The 25,421-nt window shown below is 31.4% G+C and overlaps 1 protein-coding gene across 1 annotated transcript in view; it reads right to left on the bottom strand.

Moving 5' to 3' along the window:
- Positions 1-1,193: 1,193 nt before the first annotated feature.
- Positions 1,194-25,421, bottom strand: part of TECRL (trans-2,3-enoyl-CoA reductase like) — a gene marked incomplete at both ends in the record, with an annotated part of 92,007 nt that continues 67,779 nt past the window's right edge. The window contains 5 exons of the mRNA XM_082837904.1: positions 1,194-1,321; positions 2,200-2,245; positions 2,792-2,877; positions 10,958-11,015; positions 21,416-21,459. Of these exons, the coding sequence (XP_082694030.1) occupies positions 1,194-1,321; positions 2,200-2,245; positions 2,792-2,877; positions 10,958-11,015; positions 21,416-21,459 (362 nt within the window). The remainder of the gene's footprint in view (positions 1,322-2,199; positions 2,246-2,791; positions 2,878-10,957; positions 11,016-21,415; positions 21,460-25,421) is intronic.

The following is a 25,421-nucleotide window of genomic DNA, read 5'->3' on the forward strand; positions in this document are numbered from 1 at the left end:
TGAGATATATTAATACTGTGCATTTGGGAATGATAAAGCTTTTAAATGGGTGCTTCTTTTATATCTTGAAAGTTGGTCACCTATATTAACAGTAAACACCCACAGAATGCATATAGACCTACCTTTACCAAGGATATTTTGTCATATATGTATATATCTAAACGCTTTAATGAGGATATATTTATATATGTATATCCATCTATCATCTATCTATCCGTTTATCTAGATACATTTATATCTAATAATTGGAAAGGCTCTAGAAATTAATCAATGTAAATAATCCCAATTTAAATATGAATAAACTAAGATTTTAAAAAATATTTACCTAATATGTATTTAATTTTTGTAATATCATCCCTCTCCTTGTCAAAATATATATGCATATTTACATACACACTCATACACATACCACACTGGCTTTGAGAAGACATAAGAATTTAAAAATATGAAAATAAAGCAAAAAATCTTTCCACTCTAAATCTCAAAGTTCCAATGCACTCTCTCTTCATCATCACATATAATCCATTTGAAATATATATATATATTTCTATATATATGCATATATAAATATGATGTATGTATAAATATATATTTCAATATAGTATATTCAAATGATTTAATAAGTAATGTCTAGAAAATATTTTGATTGTTATAATTTCAGAATGATATACAATGTATATGTTATGAATAAGATGCATGGCTAATTAAAAATATTTAACTTTTAATATAGGAAATTGAACTACTGACATAAGACATTTGATATTTCTCAATAACATATTGAACAATAAAGAAAAAAATTAAATTACTATTAAAATAATATGTAAAATTCAAGTGATTTAAATGTTACAACTTTTTAAAATATTTACTTTTTAAAATTCAGATATTCTAAATGGTCTTAAGCAAATAGTTATGAAATATTTAATGCAGTAAGAACATCTCATTCAAGGATCAGTCCCTTGCAAACATACTGGATGCTATTTACCATTAGTTATATCGATAATTTCTACTTTTCATTTACCTCAAGTTTATTACTCTAAATTCAGCTAGATTCTACCATTTTGTATTTTTACTCAAGCAAAAATACTGTTGTTTGTGAATTTCTGGAGCATAATAGGCAACTATCCTTTATCAAGTTTGATTTAGTGAGTTTATATACTTCTTTCTGTATATGAGATAAGATCACTTATTTTTTCTTACAGTATAAATGGAATCATTGCTGATTTCCTATGCATATAAGAACTGAATTTCTTCAGATAAATCTTATGTTTCTTTTGTGCCCACAAAGACATCTGGATACTCATCAGAAGTGTAAAAATCCCAACTAGAAGAAAAAAGAAATAATTGTTCTTTATTTCTTATTTTTATTATGGATATAGCAAGCTATATTAGAAAAAAAATCATATATACTTCTTAAAATATTTCTCGTGTTGCATAGTTCTCTATCAATTTTCTTTACTCGTGTATATTGCCTAGCATCATATACATTCAATCAATATTTATTGCATAGCTGAATAAACATAAAAAGTATATAGAGATCAAAATAAATCTATGTTTTTTACATCCCACTGCCACAAAATACTCCCAAATAAGGAATTTAAAAATCTCCTTGAATTTTTCAATAATAGTTTTTCATATGTGTATAAAATACTTCTACACACACATATACACATACGACAAGCAGCATTAATTTTAATCCACATTTTTGTATAGTGGAACAAAGAATTGATGAAAAGGATATGACACATATCTCTTTAATACATGCAGTTCATTACAATTTAACTTCCTTGTGTGTTAAAATGACCAGCGTTCAAGATTACACATTCATGCTCCCAGCTTTCCCTTCACAGATGCATATGAACACTTGAAGACACAGTACATGCAAGTCTGTGCACATGCACAAGAGAGGGTTTAAAATGAAGTGTATTATTATTACCACTCCTTTTTAACAAAAGCTTGTTGCTTAATAAATATATTTGGACTACACTTTCTAGCTTGGATTAAGCCACAATTATATAGAGATGCATAGTAAATAATGTTCCAATATATTTTAATACTGCTAAAAAAATCCAAACTAAAAATAAAGGCAAAAAATCCCTTTACACACATGCCTAATTTTAGTACCATACAATCTGTTCTCAGAAATCACTTCTCCTAAAGGTGTATCTACTTCAATTAAATGTCAGTAAACACAGATCTCACCTGGCAATGTTTGCGTCATGACTGTGAAACTAATCCATGATCCAATCTGTTAGATTAAAACATAAATTAACAAATATTGATAGTCTAGAAATTTGTTCACTTGTGAAATTAAATAGGTAATTTAAAAACTAAACAGTAGGAAAATTCTAAGTAGAAATAAATTTCCTAAAGACAATAATTTTGTTGTTAAATATAATAAAGTTATTAAACAATCCCATAAAACAGTATCATATTCATAAGAAAATGAGACATTATTCCAAAATTTTTGATAAAAAATAAAATCCTGAAGCTTCTCAAGACATTTTATATGATGCTTATAAAATTTTCTTTAAATCTAGATAAATATATGCACATATATTCTATATTCTGCAGGGAAAATTGTGGTTGAACTATTCCAGTTTCCTATTCCTATAACTTAAATTGAAATCTATATAATCATCTATATCTTTGGCTATACCTATATCTACAGACAAAACATATACACATATTATCATATATATATATTAATCTATAATACATGTAAGTACATAAACACATGTATTTAGTATATTATCAAATAAAGTTCAGTTACTTGCATACATAGCTAACATACCTCATAGGTGTAGTTAGGACATGAAACCAGGAAAAACATCCACGTAAAGGGGTTATAATTTGGACTTGGAAAACAGGCATTATTTCCTTTTAAAAAGTAGAGTAAAATGTCAATGATGTTACATATTGCAAATTTGATCACATATTTATTGTATAATTCTAAATTCCCTAGAACAACTATATACCACATGAAATGTCCTCATATATTTATAGAAACCTATTTCACAAATTACTCAGAAGAGACCCAGTTTCAAATGTTATAACCTTTTGACTGAAATAGAATCCCTATCATTTTCTGACCATGTCTACAGCTATGTTGCTGTAAAATTACAGAATACCACCATAATAATCAATTGTTTAAGTTTTAAAATCAAACAATATATAGATATTACTTTATCAAAGTAGAGCAGCAGTATTGCATACTGAGATTCATAAATGTGTTTTCACAATTGCATGCCTCTTCCTATTCTCCTTTTAGTGTCAAAGAATATATTTTTGGTTGAGAATATTAAATACCTCAAACCTCTTTCTATTAAATTACTGAAAATCCAAAGAGAAGTTCATAATTATGTCATTTATATCAGAAAAGTATGAAAATCGCTCATAGGAGGATTACAGTGAATATCAGTATAGTTAATATTCAGAAATACCATATAAATTATTTCTGCTCAGTAATCAGGATTGTTATTTACCACTCTCATTATACTTAGCATATTGTCACTTGATTTTTGTTAGCTACTTTTTGCCTTTCAAATTTTTTTGAGAAATATTTTGGATAACAAATTTATAATGATTTCAAGTTGAACTTTGAGCTATGACATTTTGTAAAAGTAAATATGAATTATAAAATTACTGTTTATTCTCCATAGCAAGATTTAATCAGATAACACATCAACTAATCTCTTTTAGTTGTAATTCTAAAGTCATAATGAAATGTCAGTATGTTGTTTTCAAAATTGTAACTATTGTTGAACTATCACAGTGAAAAATATATTAGGCAATGTGCAGATCTCATGCATTGCTCATTTCAAGATAAGGATAAATATGTACGCCATTTAATAGTACAGATTCTCTTGGTAACATTTATGTAAACATCTTTGTGTAGCATCCATATATTCATCAAAAGAAAGATAATTGAGGAACCTACCCACGTTATAGTAAGTGACTTTCAGGTGCAGAATGTGCACACAAGGTAATTTGGGTTAAAGCCAGTTTATGACTGTTCAATTCCTGGAGGTAGTGGAATGATCAGGATCCACAAACACACATTTCTTCCAGATGTGGTTTGCAGATTTAATAACCAATGTGTCTTGTGACACAGAAAAACCTAGTTTTCTTTCCCAGTTTTTGGACTTAAACTAGTTAAACTCATTGATGGAAGAACAGTCTGGGACCCCAGGGAGAAAGACTGCAACATGGAAATAACTGTATACATATAAGGATTCTCACAATCATTCATTAAAATAACTTCACTAAACTATCTACGGTCATCTGTCTGGGGAACTGTATACTAGTGAGAGTAGACTATCCCTACATTTTAAGGACTGCTAAACACAGTTAGTCCACTGCTTCATAGGGGTTATTTCCCCAGACACTGAATGAATAATTGGAATATGCATACTTTGTAGTTTGCATAATCCCATTGTGCATTGATTTACTGGCCTTTGGGGCAAGAGCTAGTGGGGAAATCCAAGTGGAAGCCTCTGAAATTGCACTCATTCTTTTGTAAATATAAACAGTCTGCATCCCAATGAGAGATTAATGCTACATTTAAGATCTAAAGTATGTTTGTATGATATTCTCCATTATATCTCCATTTAATTCACTTCTTTAGGTCCTGCAGAAGCCAGATATATTTAGGAGGGTGACAGTGGAGTACTGCAAACTTGATCACACATTATCCACCATTGCAATTTATTACCAGATATGATATCTTTACTAAAGCAGATTAACCCAAACTTGGGTCTATGGATATAGCCACTGAATTGACAAATGTATTTTCCATCTCTAGTAGAAAGGGAGGCCAGAATTGTTTACTTTTCTTTAAAATGGGCAATAGCATAGAGTTTCAGTTGTTTTTTTTTTTTTTTTTTTTTTCTTTAACTGTTTAATACTCACACCCTTTGCTAAAAAATAGCTCAAGAAGACCCAGGTTGGTTGGGCATCTCACTGAAAATCACTAGATCAATAACATTATGCTATTCATACTGAATGAGTAAGAAGTGTTTAGTATGCTGGTGGCCTTACTAAGACATGTGTGGTCCACAGAAGGGGGGTTGCTAATAAACACTACAAAGATTTAGGGGCCAAATCATTGTGGGGCAACCTTTCCAAAACAGAGAAAATGTGTGGCAACTTGAAACCCATATCATTAAGAAGGAAGCAAAATGCCTTGTAGGCCTCTTCTAGTTTGGCAGGTATATTATACACCAGGGAAAACTACTCTGAACTGCACACCATGGAGTACAAAAAGCTGTGAAAGTTTAGTAGGGCACAAGGCAGAAAATTGCAGCAGGTTCAAGTTTTACTGCAAGCACTCCTGCACTTGGACTTATAATCAAGTAGACTCTACATATTAAATTTATCAGTGGTGGAAAAACTTAATATGTGGAACTTATGGTTAGCCCCAATGGAATAATCACAATCCTGAACCTTGGTATTCTAGAGCAGGCCATGGCTTTGTAGCACAGAATTATATCTCTTTGACAAGATAGTCCTGGGATACTATTGAATCCTGGTATAATTAAGACTCTACTCTAGGGACACCAAGTGACCATGTGGTCCTAACTGAGCACTATAAGCTTTCTGTTACCAAGTCATAAGGTTAGGTAAGACTAGTAATAATTCATTTTAAGATAGAAGTGATATATTCAGAATGAAACTGAAAATAGGCAATAGGATACAAACAAGCTTCATTACCAGGCATCCAGACATGTCACACACCACTGTTGAGACAAAATGTCTCCTAACTCACATGCATGAAAACCTTAGGTATCCCTTCAGGCCAGCTGAAAAGGAGGAAGACCTTGAGCTTAGTTCAGGGATGAGTTGGCTGGCATGTGGGAAGAAGCCAAAATGCACAGCGGCTACAATAGAGTCACATTTAGGGGTCACACCCTAAAAGACAGTAGTGAGGGGTAAATTCTCCCAGTGGGCAGAGTCTCTGTAGTTGAACAAAATATATCCAACCTACATTATACATAAAATAACAGGCAGTGTCAAATGGACAAACTAGTAAGGATTGCAAGACTGCCCATGAATATGAGTGACCATGAAATATGAAGATATGTGTACCACATGTTAATGCCCCAAAGGGAGCATCAATGATGGAAGAGACAAACAGGTAGAAAATTTGACTTAGCCAGTCACTGTCAGCCTGTTTCTGTAATGGATTACTTATTGCTAGTATGGGTGCATGAATGGAGTATGGTGGCAGGGATGAAGCTATACTTGGCCTCAGTAGCATGAGCTCCCACTTACCGGGGCAGATATAACTACTGCCGCTACCAAGTGTCCAAACTGTCACCAATAAAGAACACCAGTTAGACTGTAACAGGGCACAATTCTGCACAGATATGATCTAGTAACCTGATGGCAAGGTGATTTGTTGAACACCTTCTATTTTTAAAGAGGCAGCAATTCATATTTGCAGGAAAAGACACATACTCTGTGAATGGATTTCCCTTTCCTTCCTTTAGGTCCTGAGTCAGTCCTATTATCTGAGGATTTACACAGTATTTGATCAATTAACACATCTCTTCCACAATACACTGTTTGTTTGTTTTAACGTCTTTATTGGAGTATAATTGCTTTACAATGGTGTGTTAGTTTCTGCTTTATAACAAAGTGAATCAGCTATACATATACATATATCCCCATATTCCCTCCCTCTTGCATCTCCCTCCCACCCTCCCTATCCCACCCCTCTAGGTGGTCACAAAGCACCAAGCTGATCTCCCTGTGTTATGCGCTGCTTCCCACTAGCTATCTATTTTACATTTGGTAGTATATATATGTCCATGCCACTTTCTCACTTCGTCCCAGCTTACCCTTCCCCCTCCCTGTGTCCTCAAGCCCATTCATTATGTCTGAGTTTTTATTCCTGTCCTGTCCCTAGGTTCTTCATAACCGTTTTTTTTTAAGATTCCATATATATGTGTTAGCATATGGTATTTGTTTTTCTCTTTCTGACTTACTTCACTCTGTATGACAGACTCTAGGTCCATCCACAATACACTGTTACTTTAAGAAATCCATTTTTCAAAAAGGAGGTACGGAAGTGGGCCCATAACCAAAGGAACAATTTCTCATATCAAATACAGCATCATGAAAAAGTTGCCAACCTCTTCCCTGGTGGCGCAGTGGTTGGGAGTCTGCCTGCCGATGCAGGGGACACGGGTTCGTGCCCCGGTCCGGGAAGATCCCACATGCCACGGAGTGGCTGGGCCTGTGAGCCATGGCCACTGAGCCTGCGCGTCCGGAGCTTGTGCTCCGCAGTGGGAGAGGCCACAACAGTGAGAGGCCCGTGTACCGGGAAAAAAAAAAAAAAAAAGTTGCCAACCTGATGGATTAATTTGCTAATCTGTTGAAGGCACAGTTGAAATGCTGACTTAGGGGCAAAGTACACCTTTAAATCTATAAGATAAGGTTTATAATTGAATGGGAATCAACCCATGTCCCATGACAGAAAATTCTCCACTTGGAAACAAAGATCTTAAAACCTGAAGACCCCAGTATTGTGGGGAATGAATCACTACTCTTGGCAGAGTAATTGATCCTATCATGAAAAGGAGGTAAACCTGCTGTTATACAGTGGGATAAGAAGAGTATATTTTGCCTCTAGTATTTGGACATCTCTGGTATTCCCTTGACCCATGGACAGGGGCCATGTCCATGTCCTGATAAGGACCCTCAAGTGAGGGTCCATGTCATACCACAGATAATCCCTGAGATGTTAAATGTGTCAGTTGAGGGTGAAGGGAATCTAGAAGTTTGTGGAGGAGGAAAATGGTACAAATCAGTTGTTAGACCAAGGTCATGTGCAGCAGTGAAGGCTGTGTAATTTCCCACTAATATGTCTCTTTTAAATTTCTGCTGGTAGCAGAAAGCTTTCACCTATTACACCCTCTGAAAGGATGGCCTTGACAAAAGAGAACTGCCTTATCCTAGATAATTTCCCCATTTCCAGGGAGCCCCAAATCCAACCTACCTTTTCTCTAGTCATTCCAACTTAGGATAACTCAGAAGGGTTCTCCTAGTTTCAGATAACCCTAGAGAAATGACTGAGGCCATCCTTCAGACATCACAACTCAGTTTCCTACTAGGCATAATTCTTCCCTTTTTTTCAGTACTTTGTAATAAGCATTTTAAAATGTGTTCTATATCAAATTGTGTTTTCTGGGGAACACATTTTGTGACATCTTGCTTAAACAGTCAATATAAAATGGTCCCCCAATCCATAATTCATGCCTAAAGCATATCTAAGGTACAGATATTACTACAAACTTGAATTAATATGTAAGTGGGGAAATAAAAATCCAAGAGCAACAGAGACTCATTTAGAGGTGACACAGGAACTGAGAGTTGGATAAGGATTTTATGTAAGGAAAAAGAGTGCACTGTGTATGCAGATATCAAGAATTCATGATCAGGAGAAGAGGGTTTACTCTGAGAAAACATCTGAGACCTGAGGTTATCAGGACACTGGATACAGAGAACTGAAATGAAATGATTTGAGAGTAGTGAGTCCAGAGGTTTTCATATTAGAAGGCACTGCTTCTAAGAAAGGAGAAAATACTTTGAAGGCTTAGAGGGGAAGGGAAAGAAGGTAGTATTTCTGGGAATTAAGGAATTTAGAAAACAAAGGAGTGTATAGAGGATCAAAAGACACAATGAAACACCCCATCCCCTCCAGAGCACACTTTATTCTTTAGAGACTTCACTTCAATCACCCCATCTGTAAAAACACTTGTTATTTCTCTTCAGGGACAAGCTACACTCTTAAAATGAACATAAGTTGATCAATATTCACATAACGCTTCTATATGAATAAAAACAAAAGCCAGAATTTTTTCCAACTGATAAAAATAACTCCCCCAAAAATTAAAACAGAGAAAAATTTTAATGCATAGAAGCATTTGCAGATAAAAAAGAACATAACTGTTAAGAAATCCCAGAACTCAAAATAGGTATGGACAAAACAGGAACAAAAAAATAGTTGATTCTTCTCAAGAATTAAATTGTAGGAAAAAATCACATTACTAATATGGTACATATTTTCAGTTTGCCTAAGGGTAGAATGTTCAGTAGAATAGGGGATATTAAGTAGATGAACAAAAACAGTGAAAAAAAATCTAAAAAGTTAAAAACAGAAAGTGATAGATATATAAAATAGAGGCAGATGTAACATGCGTGTAATGTAACCCCACCCTCTCCTCACAGTCCACAATGTAACAAACCAAATTTTCAACTATAATACAAGAAAACTTTCTAGAATTAAAACAAAGACATGAGTCAACCTACTGGAAGATTACATCATGTCTCTGGGAAAATTGATCTGGAATTATCAAATCTAATACACATCCTGCAAAACTCTGTACAAAATTAATAGACTTCAGTGATAAAGAAAAAATATTCTGAGTCTAGAGGCAAAAGACCAAGCCAATTAATCAAGGAGGGAAGATTAGATTGGCTTCTGACTTGGCAAGAGCAACATACAAAGCAAGGTAAAGGGTGGAGTAAAAGTATACACACACACATAGAAAAAAGTCTTTCTCACATAAACATTTCCAAAGTTTGACTTTGAAAACATGATGATTTAAAATTTTCATTTTCAAGTAATGACTGCATATTACCAGATAGATGAAGAAACTTGAGCAAAGTCACACTGTTAGAGAGTCAGGGTCAAGACTAAAAGTTGTGATATTCATAACTTTGGCAATGTTAGCATTTTTATAAAATTATGTTGTGTTCTGCTTCTATACTTAAAAAAATCAGACTATCAGAAGTTTTTCATCTGGGCTTCACATACTTCCAAAGAGAAATCAGTAGATCTATGAATTTGGATTAGATAAAAATGGCATTTAACCTCTAAATAAAATGCAAGATTTACTTCAATACAAATGCAGACAACAAAACACAATACTATTTGCATTATTCTGTTAATTTTTTTCTGGCAGAGATATTTTCAAATAATATTACAGTTGTTTTAGATTTCCATATATATAATTTATGGTCATAAATATGGTACTGATCAAAGTGTTATGTAGGAATCAAAACATTTATGTTATATATTATATTACAGCTTTTATGTGTTCACAAATATTCTAATATAATAAATTTCTTTTGTAATTTTATGTATTATAGAAAAAAATATTCTGGAAAATGTTTCATGTATTTCCCCAGCCTGCCAGAACTGTTCAAGACAAGAAAATGTTAAGAAATTCAGGTAGATTCAAGTTAAAACAAACTTGAAGAGACAGACACAACTTTATATTTGCAACTAGATTGATAAAAACATGAAATCCAAATGTTGACCACTGCTATTGGAAATTACAGTTAAATTATGTACAATGTACAGTAAGCCATTGCGAATCCCTACCTATAATTTAACCTGAATGAGAGTATTGATTTACCAAAAATACCTTTAAATTATATAGACACTGTAAATTTTTTTCAAATCTTTTGGCAAACCAGTAAATTCAAAATGTTCTCCCAAACATTGCTATTTCACTGCCATTGAATTTGTCAGAGAAAATTCACTTTTATTAGAAAAAATTTAAGAAGTCATTTGAAATACAGGCGGGATTGTAACATACTGTGCAAATTAGATTAAGAATTGAAAGTTAACCTAAGAAATGTGGATATTCGTCAAAGGATTTCATACTTCTTTACTTCTTAATCATGTTTGTTTCTTCATATATTTAAATGAGAGAGAGAGAGAGATTGTGTGTGTGTGTGTGTGTGTGTGTGTGTTTGTGTTTGTACATGCACACTTCACTTTAGAGAAACCATAATTAGGGAATATAATATAGTTCAAATATTTTGAAAACTTAGGCATAAAAGAGCAATAATTGGGGAATACTAATCTTAAATGTTTCCAACTATTGCTTTAAAAAATAACAATTAGCATAATTCACTCTAGAGGAGATTAAAAAAAGTGACTAACCTGTGTGATTGGGATGAGCCAACACTACATTGATGAAATGATTTCCAGCTTCACAAATCTGCAAAACATTTCCACCTTTTCAGTGTGATATACTTGTCTTTTTTTAAAAATCCATTTTTAGATATACAAATATCCATGTAATATATTGATTCTAAAGATCCAAAAATATAATTACTCTAACTGTAAGAAGAAGAAATTTTGTATTTTAACAATGAAAGAAGCTTCTGTGGACATATGTAGAATCAAAGGAATGAGTTACATTGAGGTAGAGATTTTGAAGGTATTCTTGATCCCTTTTGATAGTTATGTTCAAATTGCCTTGTTAATCTGGTCCTGTTGATTATCTGCTTTGTATTTGATACAATAGGTAAATTTTCACAGCATGAAGAGACAAGCCATATCACTGAAGATATATTTGGCATAGGTTTATATATTCCAGGTTTACTAACACAGTAGCAACCCTTCCACTGCAAGGGTAGTAGTATGGTTCCTGGCTGGTTTCAGCTCAGTTTAGAAAATGTATTGTAAGCAGTTCTGCCCCACAAAGTCACTTGTTGCTTGTCTGTCACCTGACCTCTTAATCATGTACACTCCACTAGCTGTCCCTGTTTAGTAGACAACTATGACCCTCTAAGAAGCTTCAGGGTTAACAATATCTCCTGGGCTAATACTGTTTGAATTTGCAACATGTAGCCTCTGAAGATAGGACTGTTTCCTTTGTCTGTCATATACACCTTACCTGATTCAATGCAAAGTATGTATTCAATATATAAATACTACATTATTAATAGCAGGTTATGCTATCCAAAATATAAGCAACCCACAGATATTACCAAAATTGCTTTAGTTGTGAAGAACAAGATGGTCTAGATTTTAAAATTGCTATCGCACAACAGTATGAATATACATAACACTACTGAACTGTACACTAAAACTGGTTAAGATAGTAAATGTTATGATATTTTTATTTTTACCACAATTAAAAGTAAAAGAAGCCACTAGGTAAAATGTTTTAAGTGAGAAAGAACATTAGAATGGTAAATGATAAAAATTCAAATAGACTTGTACCTGGATGCATATGGGTGGCTTAAAGTAAATTTTAAAATATTCATTTGTGCTTGATTTTATAAAAACTTTATTGACTACTTGTTGCTTCACACTAGCATTCGTTTGAAAAATGATCCAATAGTCCACTCTCTTCTTCAGAGTTATCATTAGGTGAATAAATAAGAAATATGAAATTTCCAGCTAACAGAATTGAAAAAAAATCACAGTTTTTACATGGAAAAAATCATCATTTAAAAAATGTTTTGATTCAGAATGTAATGAAAGCATTTTTACTTCTTTCAGCACCCTTTGTACTCTCAGTTCGTTGAGATTACAATTTTATTTTTAATCAGTGCACCTAAACATTTAACAATGTACAATGTGGGGAATGTTAAATTTTAATAAACCACAAAGCACTTTGGTTAATATATTAGAAGTGACATATCATGCATCACATTGTACTCCACAGATTTTTCTGAAAATATTCCTGATTAAGTTCTACTGTTTTCAGGTTGAAAGACATGATTGTATCAGAATATATAAAATTTCAGCAGTAAGATTCTTATTGTTTAATACTAGGCACAGTAGCCCCTCCCCCTTATCTGCAGTTTCACTTTCTGTGGTTTCAGTTACCCACAGTCAATTGAGGTCCAAAAATATTAAATGGAAAATTACAGATATTAATTTGTATGTTTTAAATTGCCCTCCATCCTGAGCAGCATGATGAAATCTCAGGCCATTCTAATCTGTTCTGACATTCTCTTGCTGTGCTTAATTTATAAATTAAACTTAGCCATAGGTATGTATGTTAAGAAAAAATACATGATATATATAGGATTCAGTACTATATGAGGTTTCAGACATTCAGTGAGAGCCTTGGAATGTATCCCCCACAGATAAGGGGAGATGATTGTATTGTGACTCAGTCATAGCATGTTGGCATTGTAGCAAAGATGCCAGTGGCCAATGACCAAAACAAAGGTTCCAGGGAGACCAACTTGAAGGGAGATATATATCTTGCTCTTCCTAACAAGTTTCATCATGTTAAGCATTCTCTGCTTTAAATAGTGAAAGTGATGTGTCTATAGAAAAACAAACAACAGCAGACAAATGCCCTAATATAGAATTTGTAGCCATCAATCAAGTAGTCAGGCTGTCATATTATCAAACTAAAATCCTTTTAGTTTCCACAGCAAAAACAAGTAACCTTTATTCTGTGATCTCATAATATTTTTAGAGGATGACCATAATCTATCTTTTTTCTGCATATGTTATCCTACATTTTTATATGCATTATTATTAATTATTGGCAGTTCTAATATCTTATAACTTTATCATTTAAGCAATGTGATAATCATTTTACTAATTTATATGAAACAGAATCTGCTAAAATGTTTCTAACACTCTTAAGCTTGAGTTTTGGCTATTTTTTCTCTATAATAATGATAATAACAATAATTATAATTTTGTTATATTTATTTTACCTTAATAAACATTTCAAAAATAAGGAAAATCTAGGCTAAATATATAATTACAAAAAGTTTCACCTGTAAAATATATCAACTCCTCTGATCTTGGGAAGTTAGTTTCTCTTTTTTTTTCTTTTTGGAGAGTTAGTTTCTACTTTAAGGGATAAGGTATATCACATACACTGAAATACTGTTTGATAATATAAGCCAATATACTGTCTCAGCATTCATTAAGTCATAACTTATGATAATTTATATTACTATGATCATAAAATTATAGAACTTTATTCTAATTCCTAATCTCTACTCTTTTATTATGAAACCCACTTATATGTGATTCCATTTGTTTATTCCATTTTTTAAAAAGGATAATATACATGTGTTTCAGAAGAAATATATTCAATATATTAATTATTGGTTTAACAGAAAGTACATGAATACCAACCTATGATTTTTTTTCATTAAGACAATTTTTTTAGGGCAGTGTGAAGTACACAGCAAAATTGAGGAGAAGTTACAGAGATTTACAGACTCCCTGCCAATACATGCATAACCTCCTTCATTATCAACACCCACCATCAGACTGGTACATTTGTTACATTTGATGAACCTACATTGACACATCATTATCAACCGATGTGCACAGTTTACATTACAGTTTGCTTGGTGTTATACATTCTATGTTTGGACAAATGTATGACATTTATCTATCATTATGGTATCATACAGAGTATTGTCACTGCCCTAAAAATCCTCTGTACTCCTCCTGTTCATCCTTCTCCCCCAACTTCTGGAAACCACTGACTTTTTTGTTTACTGTCACCAGAGCTTTGGCTATTCCAGAATATCATAGAGTTGGAATCATACAGTATATAAGCTTTTTAGATTGGTTTAAATATACATTTAAGGTTCCTCCATATTTTTTTCATGGATTGATAGCTCTTTTTTTTTTTTTAACACTGAATACTATCCCATTGTCTGGATATACCACAGTTTATTTATCCATTCACCTACTGAAGGATATCTTTACTGCTTCCAAATTTTGCCAATTATGAATAAAGCTGCTGTAAACATCCCTGTGCAAGGCTTTGTATAGACATACGTTTTCAACTCCTCTGGGTAATACTAAGGAGCATGATTGCTGGATCACATGGTAAGAGTAAATTTAGTTTTGTAAGAAATGTCAGTCTTTTTAAAATGGCAGTGCCATTTGCATCAGCGGTGAATGATAGTTCTCATTGTTCCACATCCTCACCAGCATTTGGTGTTATCAGTGTTTTGGATTTTGGTTATTCTATAGGTGTATAGTGGTATCATGTTGTTGTCTTAATTTGCATTTTCCTGATGACAGATGATGTGGAGCATCTTTTCATATGCTTATTTGCCATCTGTATATCTTCTTTTGTGAAATATTGGTTAAGGTCTTGGTCAATCTTTTAATCAAGTTGTTTGTCTTACTGTTGAGTTTTAAGAGTTTTTTTTTTTTATATTTTGGATAACAGTATTTCATCAGATGTGTCTTTTGCAAATTATTTTCCCAGTCTATGCTTGTCTTCTCATTCTCTTGACATTGTCTTTGCATAGCAGTGTTACATTTTAATAAATTAGCTTACCACTTATTGCTTTCATGGATTGTGTTTTGGTGTTGTATCTAAAAAGTCATTGCTATACCTAGTTATCTAGGTTTTCTCCTATGTTACCTTCTAAGGATGTTATAGTTTTGTGTTTCACATTTAGGTCTGTGATTCATTTTGAGTCAATTTTTGTGTTGAGTATAAGTTCTAGGCCTAGATTTTTTTTTTTTTTTGGCATGTGAATGTCTAGTCATTTCAGCACCACTTATGACTGTTTTTGCTCCATTGTATTTTCTTTGCTTTAACCAATATACTTTTGAAAATGAAAAACTGAAAGATTTTAAAAAAAATTTCAGACATCATATTTATATTATTGTATGATATGAATGATAAATTTTACTAGTTCTTTTAGTAATTTATTTTTGCATGAGACTAATAGTTTATTGCCTAAACTTTGCTATAGGAGAGGATATTTTCACTCATAAATTGTAACTCGAAGTCTGATTTTGGAATTGATTTAATGTTTAAAAATATTTTATTTCTCTGATCCATCTCATTACCACAATTTTGGGGATATCTGAATTGTTTTAATCCATAGAGCTTTCATGAAATATTGTATAACGAAAGAGTGTGCACATATAGCATAACAATATAGTATAAGAATAGCACAATAGAGTAGATTTTTTAAAAAAATATTATTTTTTTAAATAAATATATACTATGTAGTTAATTATTGTTAAAACACTTGTCATTATTTTGGGGATTCTTTTACATTAGCTTTGATATTATATATTTATATATAATTTATGATTACATATTTTGATAATTATATATCAAGATGATAATTTTTATGGTTATAGTAACTGCTGATTTTATTTTAAATCACTACTATAATTAGGAGTAAGTCAGTTTTAGCTGAAAAACAACAACAATTATAACAAATTATAATGAAATAGCAAAATATAATATGTATTAATTTTATATCATTAATTTCTTAAAACTAGTTTTCTAAATAAGTTATTTAAGAAGAAATGAGTTCAAATTTAGGTATAAATGTTGATTCCTATTTATGTTATTATGTCAGATATTTCAGGGGCTTTGAGAAGAAGTGAAAATGATGAGAAAACAGAGTCCTAGATTTTAAGTCTGCAGTAAGGAGTAAATGTAAATCATTTTATTCTATCTCTCAAGAGTTGGCAGAGGATCAGAAAAAAATTGTCATGACCAAATCTGAGCAAATTGCTGAAAATATTTAACTGTGGTACATCTTTTTTTCCCCTCATTCATCTCATCCACAAATACTAAATACTCACAAGCACTTCACTAGCCTTTCTGTGGTTTCCACAGCAGGGCCCCACTCTCCTCCACCCTTATTAAAAGCTATGATATATCATTCCCAGAATCCTCTCCCCTAATCAAAAATCATTGTACTATGTACAATGTCCTTTTCAGCTAAATGCTACAAGAGCAGGTATGACTTCTTAATAAGAGCCTAATTTATTATTTCTCCAAGAGTATTTGCATTTTAATAATGAGAAAACAAACTCAACCTAAATGAGTGAATAACTAATTGTGAGAATGAGGACACAGAGGTAAAACCACGGAGAAAAAATAATGTCACCACTTTTCAAACCATGTCTTATGCATTATTATCTATTCCTCCCATTTTGTACATTATTGAAGAGAGTAAGAAAAGCAAGAAAAAAAATTCTTTTCTGATGTAATGCTCAATGTACAAAGAATTGACAATCAGTTGCTTCTGGAGAGCAAAAATAAAGTTGAAAGAAAGAATGGATAAAGGAAACAAGATTATTATTTATGTAAAATATATATTGTTTTGCAATGGTAATTTTGGTGTTTTGTGGGTGAAGTTGGGTTCAGAGGATAATTAGGGGAATCATAGAAATATGAAGAGCCTGGATTATAGTGTGTCTCAACAATATTTGCAGCAGAAAAATCAAAATTACATCTAAAAGTTTTGTAGAGAGATATTCTGAAGTGCTTATAGAGTTGCATATAATTGATTTTCCATATTTGATTTTTTCCTTGTAGATTTTGTGATACCAGAATATATTCAAGGGAAGTAAATTGTGTTGCAAGTCAAAAAGAGTTTATACAAAAGGAGGGGTGATAAAATACTTCTTAGAACATAGTTTAAACATGTCAAAACTCAGCAAAATCAGATTTTCCACAAAGAATCATTACCTAATTTTGGAATATATTATGTACACATTGTGAAGTGTCTTGTTTTGCTTGACATATTTTGTTTAGTGTATTAGGGAACTCAGAATATTAGTAGAAAGAAAATGGAGGGAGTAGAAGAAAAAGTTATAATTGTTAATGGTTAGTCTGCAAAAGGGATGATTCATCCATTAATAATTAAGAATTAACTGTAATCATATTCAACACAGTTCTAACATATTATCTTCTTACCAAGTGGTAATCTGGCTCTACATAACTACAGAAGCTAAACCAACTTTAATGAATAATACTTTTCTTCTTCTGTGTTGAAAGAGTGTATAGATCAATAAATGAAGAACATGAAGTTTTGCAAACATAACATTTTATTAGCAAAAACATTAGCACTTGCAAATAGGATACACATTTTCTGGTTGAATTTTATATTATACAAGATTGACCCACGAATTTCCCCTTTGTTTCTTCTATATAATTGATTCTACTATATACTGGTAATTTTAATATAAAATAATTTAAAATAGATTAGACTTAAAAACAGTTTGCTTATTTTTTTCTAAACTGTTTGCACATATGTATTTGTGATAAACCTGAAACTCACACATATCTTTTCAGTTATTATGAATGAAAAATTTAACCTTGAACTATAGGGTGTTATGCTCATAATAATATGGTAGGAATCTTCAATTTAGGTGATTATATACAAGCTCAATAAACTCACTAGTTGTTATATTCTGTATTAGAATCAATTTCCTAAAATGTATATCTTACTATCATATTTTATTAGTAAAAGTTCAATGTGTCTTGCCTACATTAAGAAGTTCCAGGATTAGCAGGCCTTTTAATTTTATTTACTTATTTTTATTCTTTTCCATTATAGTTTATTACAAGATATTGAATATATTTCCCCATGCTATACATTAGGGCCTTGTAATTTATCTATTTTGTACACAGTAGCTTGCATCTGCCAATCCTAAGCTCCTAATTTATCCCTTCCCCCACCCCACTCTCCCCTTTTGTAACCATAAGTTTGTTTTCTAGGTCTGTGAGTCTGTTTCCGTTTTGTATCATATTTTAGATTCCACATAAAAGTGATATCATATGATATTTGTCTTTCTCTGTTTAACTTCACTTAGTATGATAATCTCTAGGTCCATCCATGTTGCTGCAAATGGCACTATTTTATTTTTAATGACGGAGTGATATTCCATTATATATACCACATCTTTGTTATCCAATCATCTGTCAATAGACATTTAGGTTGCTTCCATGTCTTAGCTATTGTAAATAGTGCCACTGTGAACATTGGGTGCATGTATCTTTTCGAATTAGAGTTTTCTCCAGATACATGCCCAGGAGTGGCATTGTTGGATCATATGGTACCTCTATTTTTAGGTTTTTAAGGAACCTCCATACTGTTTTCCCTAGTGGTTGCACTAATTTACATTCCTACCAACAGTGTAGGAGGGTTCCCTTTTCTCCACACCCTCTCCAACATTTGTTATTTGTAGACTTTTGAATGATTGTCATTCTGAATGGTGTGAAGTGATACATAATTGTAGTTTTCATTTGTGTTTCTTTAATAATTAGCAATGTTGAGCATCTTTTCATGTGTTTTTTGGCCATCCGTATGTCTTCTTTGGAGAAATGTCTATTTAGGTCTTCTGCCCATTTTTTGATTGGGTTGTTTTTTGATTTTGTTGTCGTTGTTGTTATTGGGTTGTATGAGCTGTTTGTATATCTTGGAAATTAAGCCCTTGTCTGTTGCATTGTTTGCAAATATTTTCTCCCAGTACATAGGTTGTCTTTTCATTTGTTTATAGTTTCCTTCACTGTGCAAAAACCTATAAGTTTGATTAGGTCCTATTTGTTCATTCTTGCTTTTATTTATACTGCCTTTGGAGACTGACCTAAGAAAACTTTGCTATGAATTATGTCAGAGAATCTTTTGCCTATGTTCTCTTCTAGGAGTCTTACAGTGTCATGTTTTATATTTAAGTCTTAAAGCCATTTTGAGTTTATTTTTTGTGTGTGGTGTGAGGGAGTGTTCTAACTACAATGATTTACATGACGCTGTCTAGCTTTCTCAACACCAGTTGCCAAAGAGACTTTCTTTTCTCTATTATACATTCTTGCCTCCTTTGTCGAAGATTAATTGACTGTAGGTGTGGGAGCTTATTTCTGGGTTCTCTATTCTGTTCCATTGATCTATATGTCTGTTTTTGTGCCAGTACCATGCTGTTTTGATTACTGTAGCTTTGTAGTCTTGTCTGAAGTCTGGGAGGGTTATGCTAGAAGGCCTTTTAAATTTGTCATCACAATTTACAATTTTAACAGAGTCACAGTGGAACTTATGTTGCTTTGAAATGTGGAATTAAAGTTCTTACATTTACCTAGTACATCTGTATTGGACATAGTCTATGCTACTATTAATGGGTATTTGTGTAGTTTGGTGCCTTGGCTCCTATAAGACAGCAACTGTGATAAAGTTTTCCTATTTGCCTAATTCTTCTTGTTATTATTTAATAAATGTTTTCCAGTGGATAATGTATAAAATAACACTGACTAATAAAGGCATGTATGAGAAGGAAGAACTAGTATGTTAATAAAAAGGGCATATTTTTAAAAAATCTTTAGGGGAAAATGTACATAGCAAACTATTAGAATTTTGATTATTTCCAATTATGTCTCTTTTCACTTTTTAAGAAAAATATTATAACTATTATGACATATAGTGTTTTAAAAAGTTAAAATTTTTCTTTCACACCAGAGCCATGGATTTATAACCATATCACATTTGAGAAAAGGGAAGAAATCAAAAATATTATATAAAATGGGAGCTGTGTAAATATTTACAATGAAATAAATGACAGTAAATGAGTTGCAAAAAAAAGTAGGAGATATCTTAAGGAGGAAAAATAAAACAATCAGATATTAATCTAAATACATATCTGAATAAATAGCAAGTGTGTGGTTATTATTTTGTTCACTCATCAATTTATTCTTCCATTTGCTCACATTTACTGAGTAGTTAATACACAGCGAACATTAGACTTGGTTCAATATAGGTTAACAATGAAGGCATCAAAATAAATGAATTGCAAGATTGCTGACTATAAACAATATGCACACATGGAAAAGTAAAAGGCAGTGATATAGTTACAAACTATTTGCTTTAAAATTCTAAATAAAATAATTTGTAATTTATTCAAGCAAGTGGTGAGTACACTTGTACAATACTAGGTGCTAAAAAGATAAAAGCATAACCTGCCCCTCTCACAGCCAACACAGTAGTGGATGTTATTAACTAAATTATTAATTCTATATACATATATGTCTATGTGTATTTACACACACATACACACACATACACATAGAGGTTCATATGAGAGCTTTTTACAAAGTGTAGTGTATAATCTGTTCCTTGTGTGAAATGGTGAAATGTTCAATACAAACTTCACAAAGGATCTTGTCATGTACGTGAGTCATGGGTGTTTATCAATGTATCAGGGACAGGAATAATGAGAGTTAATCTATCAAGGGCAAGAATGAGGGAAAACACGACTAAAGAATGAAATCATGGAGTTATATGGCATGTGGAACTAAATATATATCTAATAAAATAATGCATTTCAGAAATAATAAAGAATATTTTATAGTCAGATTGATTTGTATCAGATTCAGACAATGCATATGTGAAGTTAAATAGAATGATCTAAAGAACTGGACTGAGGACAATTAGTATAGAGCCCTGTTTCATTCACAAAAGTAGACTTTGTTTTCATTCAGAATTACTTAATAATTACGTCAGAGTTTTCTGCATAATCATCAGGTAGACTTGTAAAACTTTCTGCTCTTAGCAGTTTGTAAGTTGGTAAATGTGCAGACAATTGGAAGAATTACTGAGTTTAATTTTTCCCCCAAATTTTACTATATTTCAAATAATTCTAATCATCCTTTATAGATGAGTAGAACATTTTGATGAAAAGATTTAGAGAGCCAATGACTTGATTATGGGAAGTTATTTGATTTATTTAATTTAATGCCATTATGCATATAATATAAAAATAAATCATATTTTCTACATGACAAATCCTTAAATGCAATCTATTTGAATGCTTAATAATGTCACAACTAGAGCATCAATAGCAAATTATATAAATAATACATACCAGAAAATTGATAGCAGATACTGTGACTTGCCTGTTTCCAAATGCTAGAAAGCAGAAGAAGATGTTATGTAAACACTCGTTTTTTGGATTGGCAAACTATAGATATAATTCAGGAGAGGTTTATTGGATATCACTACCCTCTAATAAACAGTACTATGTGATATGTACTATCTGACCTTTTGGAATGATACTTTTGCAATCTAAAGAGATGACAATATTTTGCTTTCTATGTATACTTATCTTCTAGTGACCTAATGATATTTAGAATATAAATGGAGTCTATTTATAATTTTTATTATTAAACTATTGAAAACAGATTTAATATACCTTGTTTGTCATTTTAAAAGCATATTAGTATGACCTAGTATGTAACTGCACTCAATAATATCTCTTCTTTTTAAATGTTCAACAATAAAAAGAAAAATGCTAATAATAGTAATTTTTATTTTTGCATTGATGTTTTGCAACAGGCAATATTTTAAGTGTTTTATATATTTTCACCATAAAAACAAACACATGAAGCAAATATTATTGTTCTCACCTTACAGTAAAAAATTATACTTTATATAACTTGCCAAATCATATAAAGAGTAATGAACAAAATGGAATTTGAAACAGAGTTCTAAATTCACCTTGTTTATAGAGGAGAATTTGGAATATACAAAAATAATGAAAAATAAAATTATCTAATAAGCTCATTATCTGTATTAACAGTTGCATTTCTTCTAGTTTTATGTAAATTGCATTTATTTATATAAACACATCTACAAATAAAAATTAATGTAAATACTCATTTTGAATCGGGTTTTTTACGTAAGAATATATTTAAAGACTTTTACAATATTATTAAATATTCGTGGTCAAAGGTATGATAGAAACATCACATTGTATACATCACAATGTATAATGTGGCTAGTCTTAAAACATTAAATATTATCCAATTGCTGCATAATTAGAATTACTTTAATTTTATAAATAATAGTACTGTTTCAAACATCTTTCCATATAAATCTTTTATTTAAGTTCTATTTCCATGGGCTAGAAACTTAAGAGGGTAATATAGTTAAATTTTATATAAGTATTTATGCATGGATATATGTAAAACATGTACATGTATTGGAATTTTTTTATAAAGTACATATATATTATTATAAAATAAAGTATATTAATGGAGACATTTTTGAAAGACATAAAAGTGTAAAGGGAAAATAAAATTCATCCATGGAAAACCAGTTAATATTCAGATTTTTCCCTTTGGAAATATACATATTTGTTATATACTTTTACCATATTTGATAGAATTATTTTATAATCACTTAGTCCCTTAATATAATGTTATACACATTATACCATATAATTAAACATTTTTCTCTAGCTAAATCATAATAATTAGTTGGTATTCATCCCTATAAAGCATAATTTTTAAAAATTTGTATCTACTACTAGACTAAACTTCACTAATTCAACACTAGTTTTTAGAAATTTATATGGCAGGCTGTGTGACTGTGGATAAATTAATTATAAATAAACACAAATGCAGCCCTTATCTTAATAGAAATTATTTTCTGACAAGGAAACAAATACTCATCACACGCTAACAAATGAAAGCATGCAACTTTAATGTGTTACTGAGAAGGATCTATGCAATATTTAATATAAGAGCTAAAAAGAAAGATTTGTTGTAATCAGGGAGATCAGGGAGAACTTTGAGTACATGACTGAACTTTTATCTAAAAAAATGAATAGATATTAACACAGGGATGAGAGGGTTCAGAACATTTCATCAAGACTGTGAAGATATGCCTTGTTTCCATTTTTTCATGAGAAAAAATAATGATGTGGTAAAAAGGTACTGGGCCAAAGAGTATAATTTTAAAGTATTTTTATATTTATTTCCAAAAAAAGTTACAGATAATATAATTTGAAATAAACTTTCTAGAAAAATTGTTAGATACCATTAAAACTTTCTATAATGTTTTTATAATTTGTATAATATTTCACATTTAGATAGGCAAAAATATAGGTCATTTTTCCTTGACTGTTTTTGATACTAAATATTTTTGTATTAAACTTCCTGAACATATTCATTCCAGTTTATGGTTAATGGAATATTCCTGCCATTGGGCAGTCCAATTATGATAATATATTTTTCTTATTTATTTTAAATATTGTTCAAGTATGTAAAGTGACCTCCCTAATGGTATATGCATTGGAAATACATACCAATATGTTGTTTTTCATTTAAGTACTTTGTGTGTGTAAATGTGCAAATGCTATTTATTTTGTGCAGTCAGATCTGTTGAGAATAGGGCTATAAAAAATGTGAAACTGTTAGTGCAGAGAATACAGAAAGAGGTGAAAAAAAACCCCAGTTGATGTAAGGGGCAAAGCACAATGTAAATTATGACAACATAAAAATAACAGAAAATTAATTATCATATCTGTAGTAAGGACAAAATATCCTGAATTAAACACTTGAGTATGTAAGTCAAAAGAACATATACAAAGTGAAAGCACAGAAAAATATGATGAAAAAATTAAACACGCATAAAAAATACAACCACTGTTTCTTCTAATTGTGAGGATGAAATGAAGGAAGATTACATTGTAAGCATTCAGGTTTTAAAGAAAATTTTCAAGGGAAATAATTTAAAAATTGGCTCAACTATTCTACAACTCTTAAGTACCTGAACTTAATGCAGCATATAATTTGAGTACAGTGTTTTAATATAAAGGAATTTTTAACTTGTTTAATTAGTATGTTTGTTTCATTTTCCTTAAATATGATTATTTAATAAGATTATAACTACTTGGCTAAAAAAGCTCTGATATGTACTGTTTACTCTTTTGTCACTTTGTCATTGTCTTTTCTGTAATGTATTTTTACTTTTAAATTCAATAGTTATTTAGGAATAGGTTTTTAAGTATCTAGTTTTAAAATTTTTGTTTAAAATTTTTTTGTACTTATCTATGTTTTCAGGTTTAGTTCATCTCATCTAAAGATAATGTAGTTTGTACCGTTTTTTTATTTTTTTTGGATTCCACATATAAGCCTATTTACAAAACAGAAATAGAGTCACAGATGTAGAAAACATACTTATGGTTACCTAGGGGGAATGTGGGGAGGGATAAATTGGGAAATTGGGATTGACATATATACACTACTATATATAAAATACATAACTAATAAGAACATACTGTATAACACAGAGAATTCTACTCAATACTCTGTAATGACCTATAAGGGAATAGAGTCTAAAAAAGTGTGGATACAGGTATATGTATAACTGATTCACTTTGCTGCACAGCAGAAACTAACACAACATTGTAAATCAACTATACTTCAATAAAATTAATTAAAAAATAAAGATAGTGTAGTTTGTACTAGTTCTACTTTGAAGGAACAGCATTGGATTTTTACAATCTAATATATAATCAAAAATTTTAATCTATAAATTCTAATCAAAGAGTTATAAAAGGGGAAGAACAATCTTTAAAAATCTTAGGCAGAGATAATGAATGCAAGGATCGAACTTTTTGTAGCATTTATGCAGAAAAGTGAAATTCTAAGGAAAAAATAAAACCTAACAAATGTCATAATCACATGACAACTTAGATCCCATTATTTGCCTGCAATGTGGGCTAATTATCCTAGGCCCCTCACCACTATTGCTATAGACTGAATGGTGCCTCTCAACATTTAGATGTTGAAACCACAATCTTCAATATAATGGTGTTTAGAGATGGAGCTTTTGGGAAGTAATTAAGTTTAGATGAGGTCATGAGGTTAGGGCCCATTTGATGGGAATTAGTGTCCTTAATAGAAGAGATGCCAGAGAGCTTGCTTTCTCTCTCTCCACCACGTGAGCACACAGTGAGAAGGGAGCAATCTGCAAGTCAGGAAGAGAGTCCCCACCAGGGAACCCAATCTGCCAGCACCTTGATCTTGGACTTTCCAGACTCCACAATTGTTCCAGTTATTTGCTGGTTGTGAGTGAACTGAATA

Source organism: Leucopleurus acutus (assembly GCF_964270905.1).
Source record: "Leucopleurus acutus genome assembly, chromosome: 4".
Classification (NCBI taxonomy): domain Eukaryota; kingdom Metazoa; phylum Chordata; class Mammalia; order Artiodactyla; family Delphinidae; genus Leucopleurus; species Leucopleurus acutus.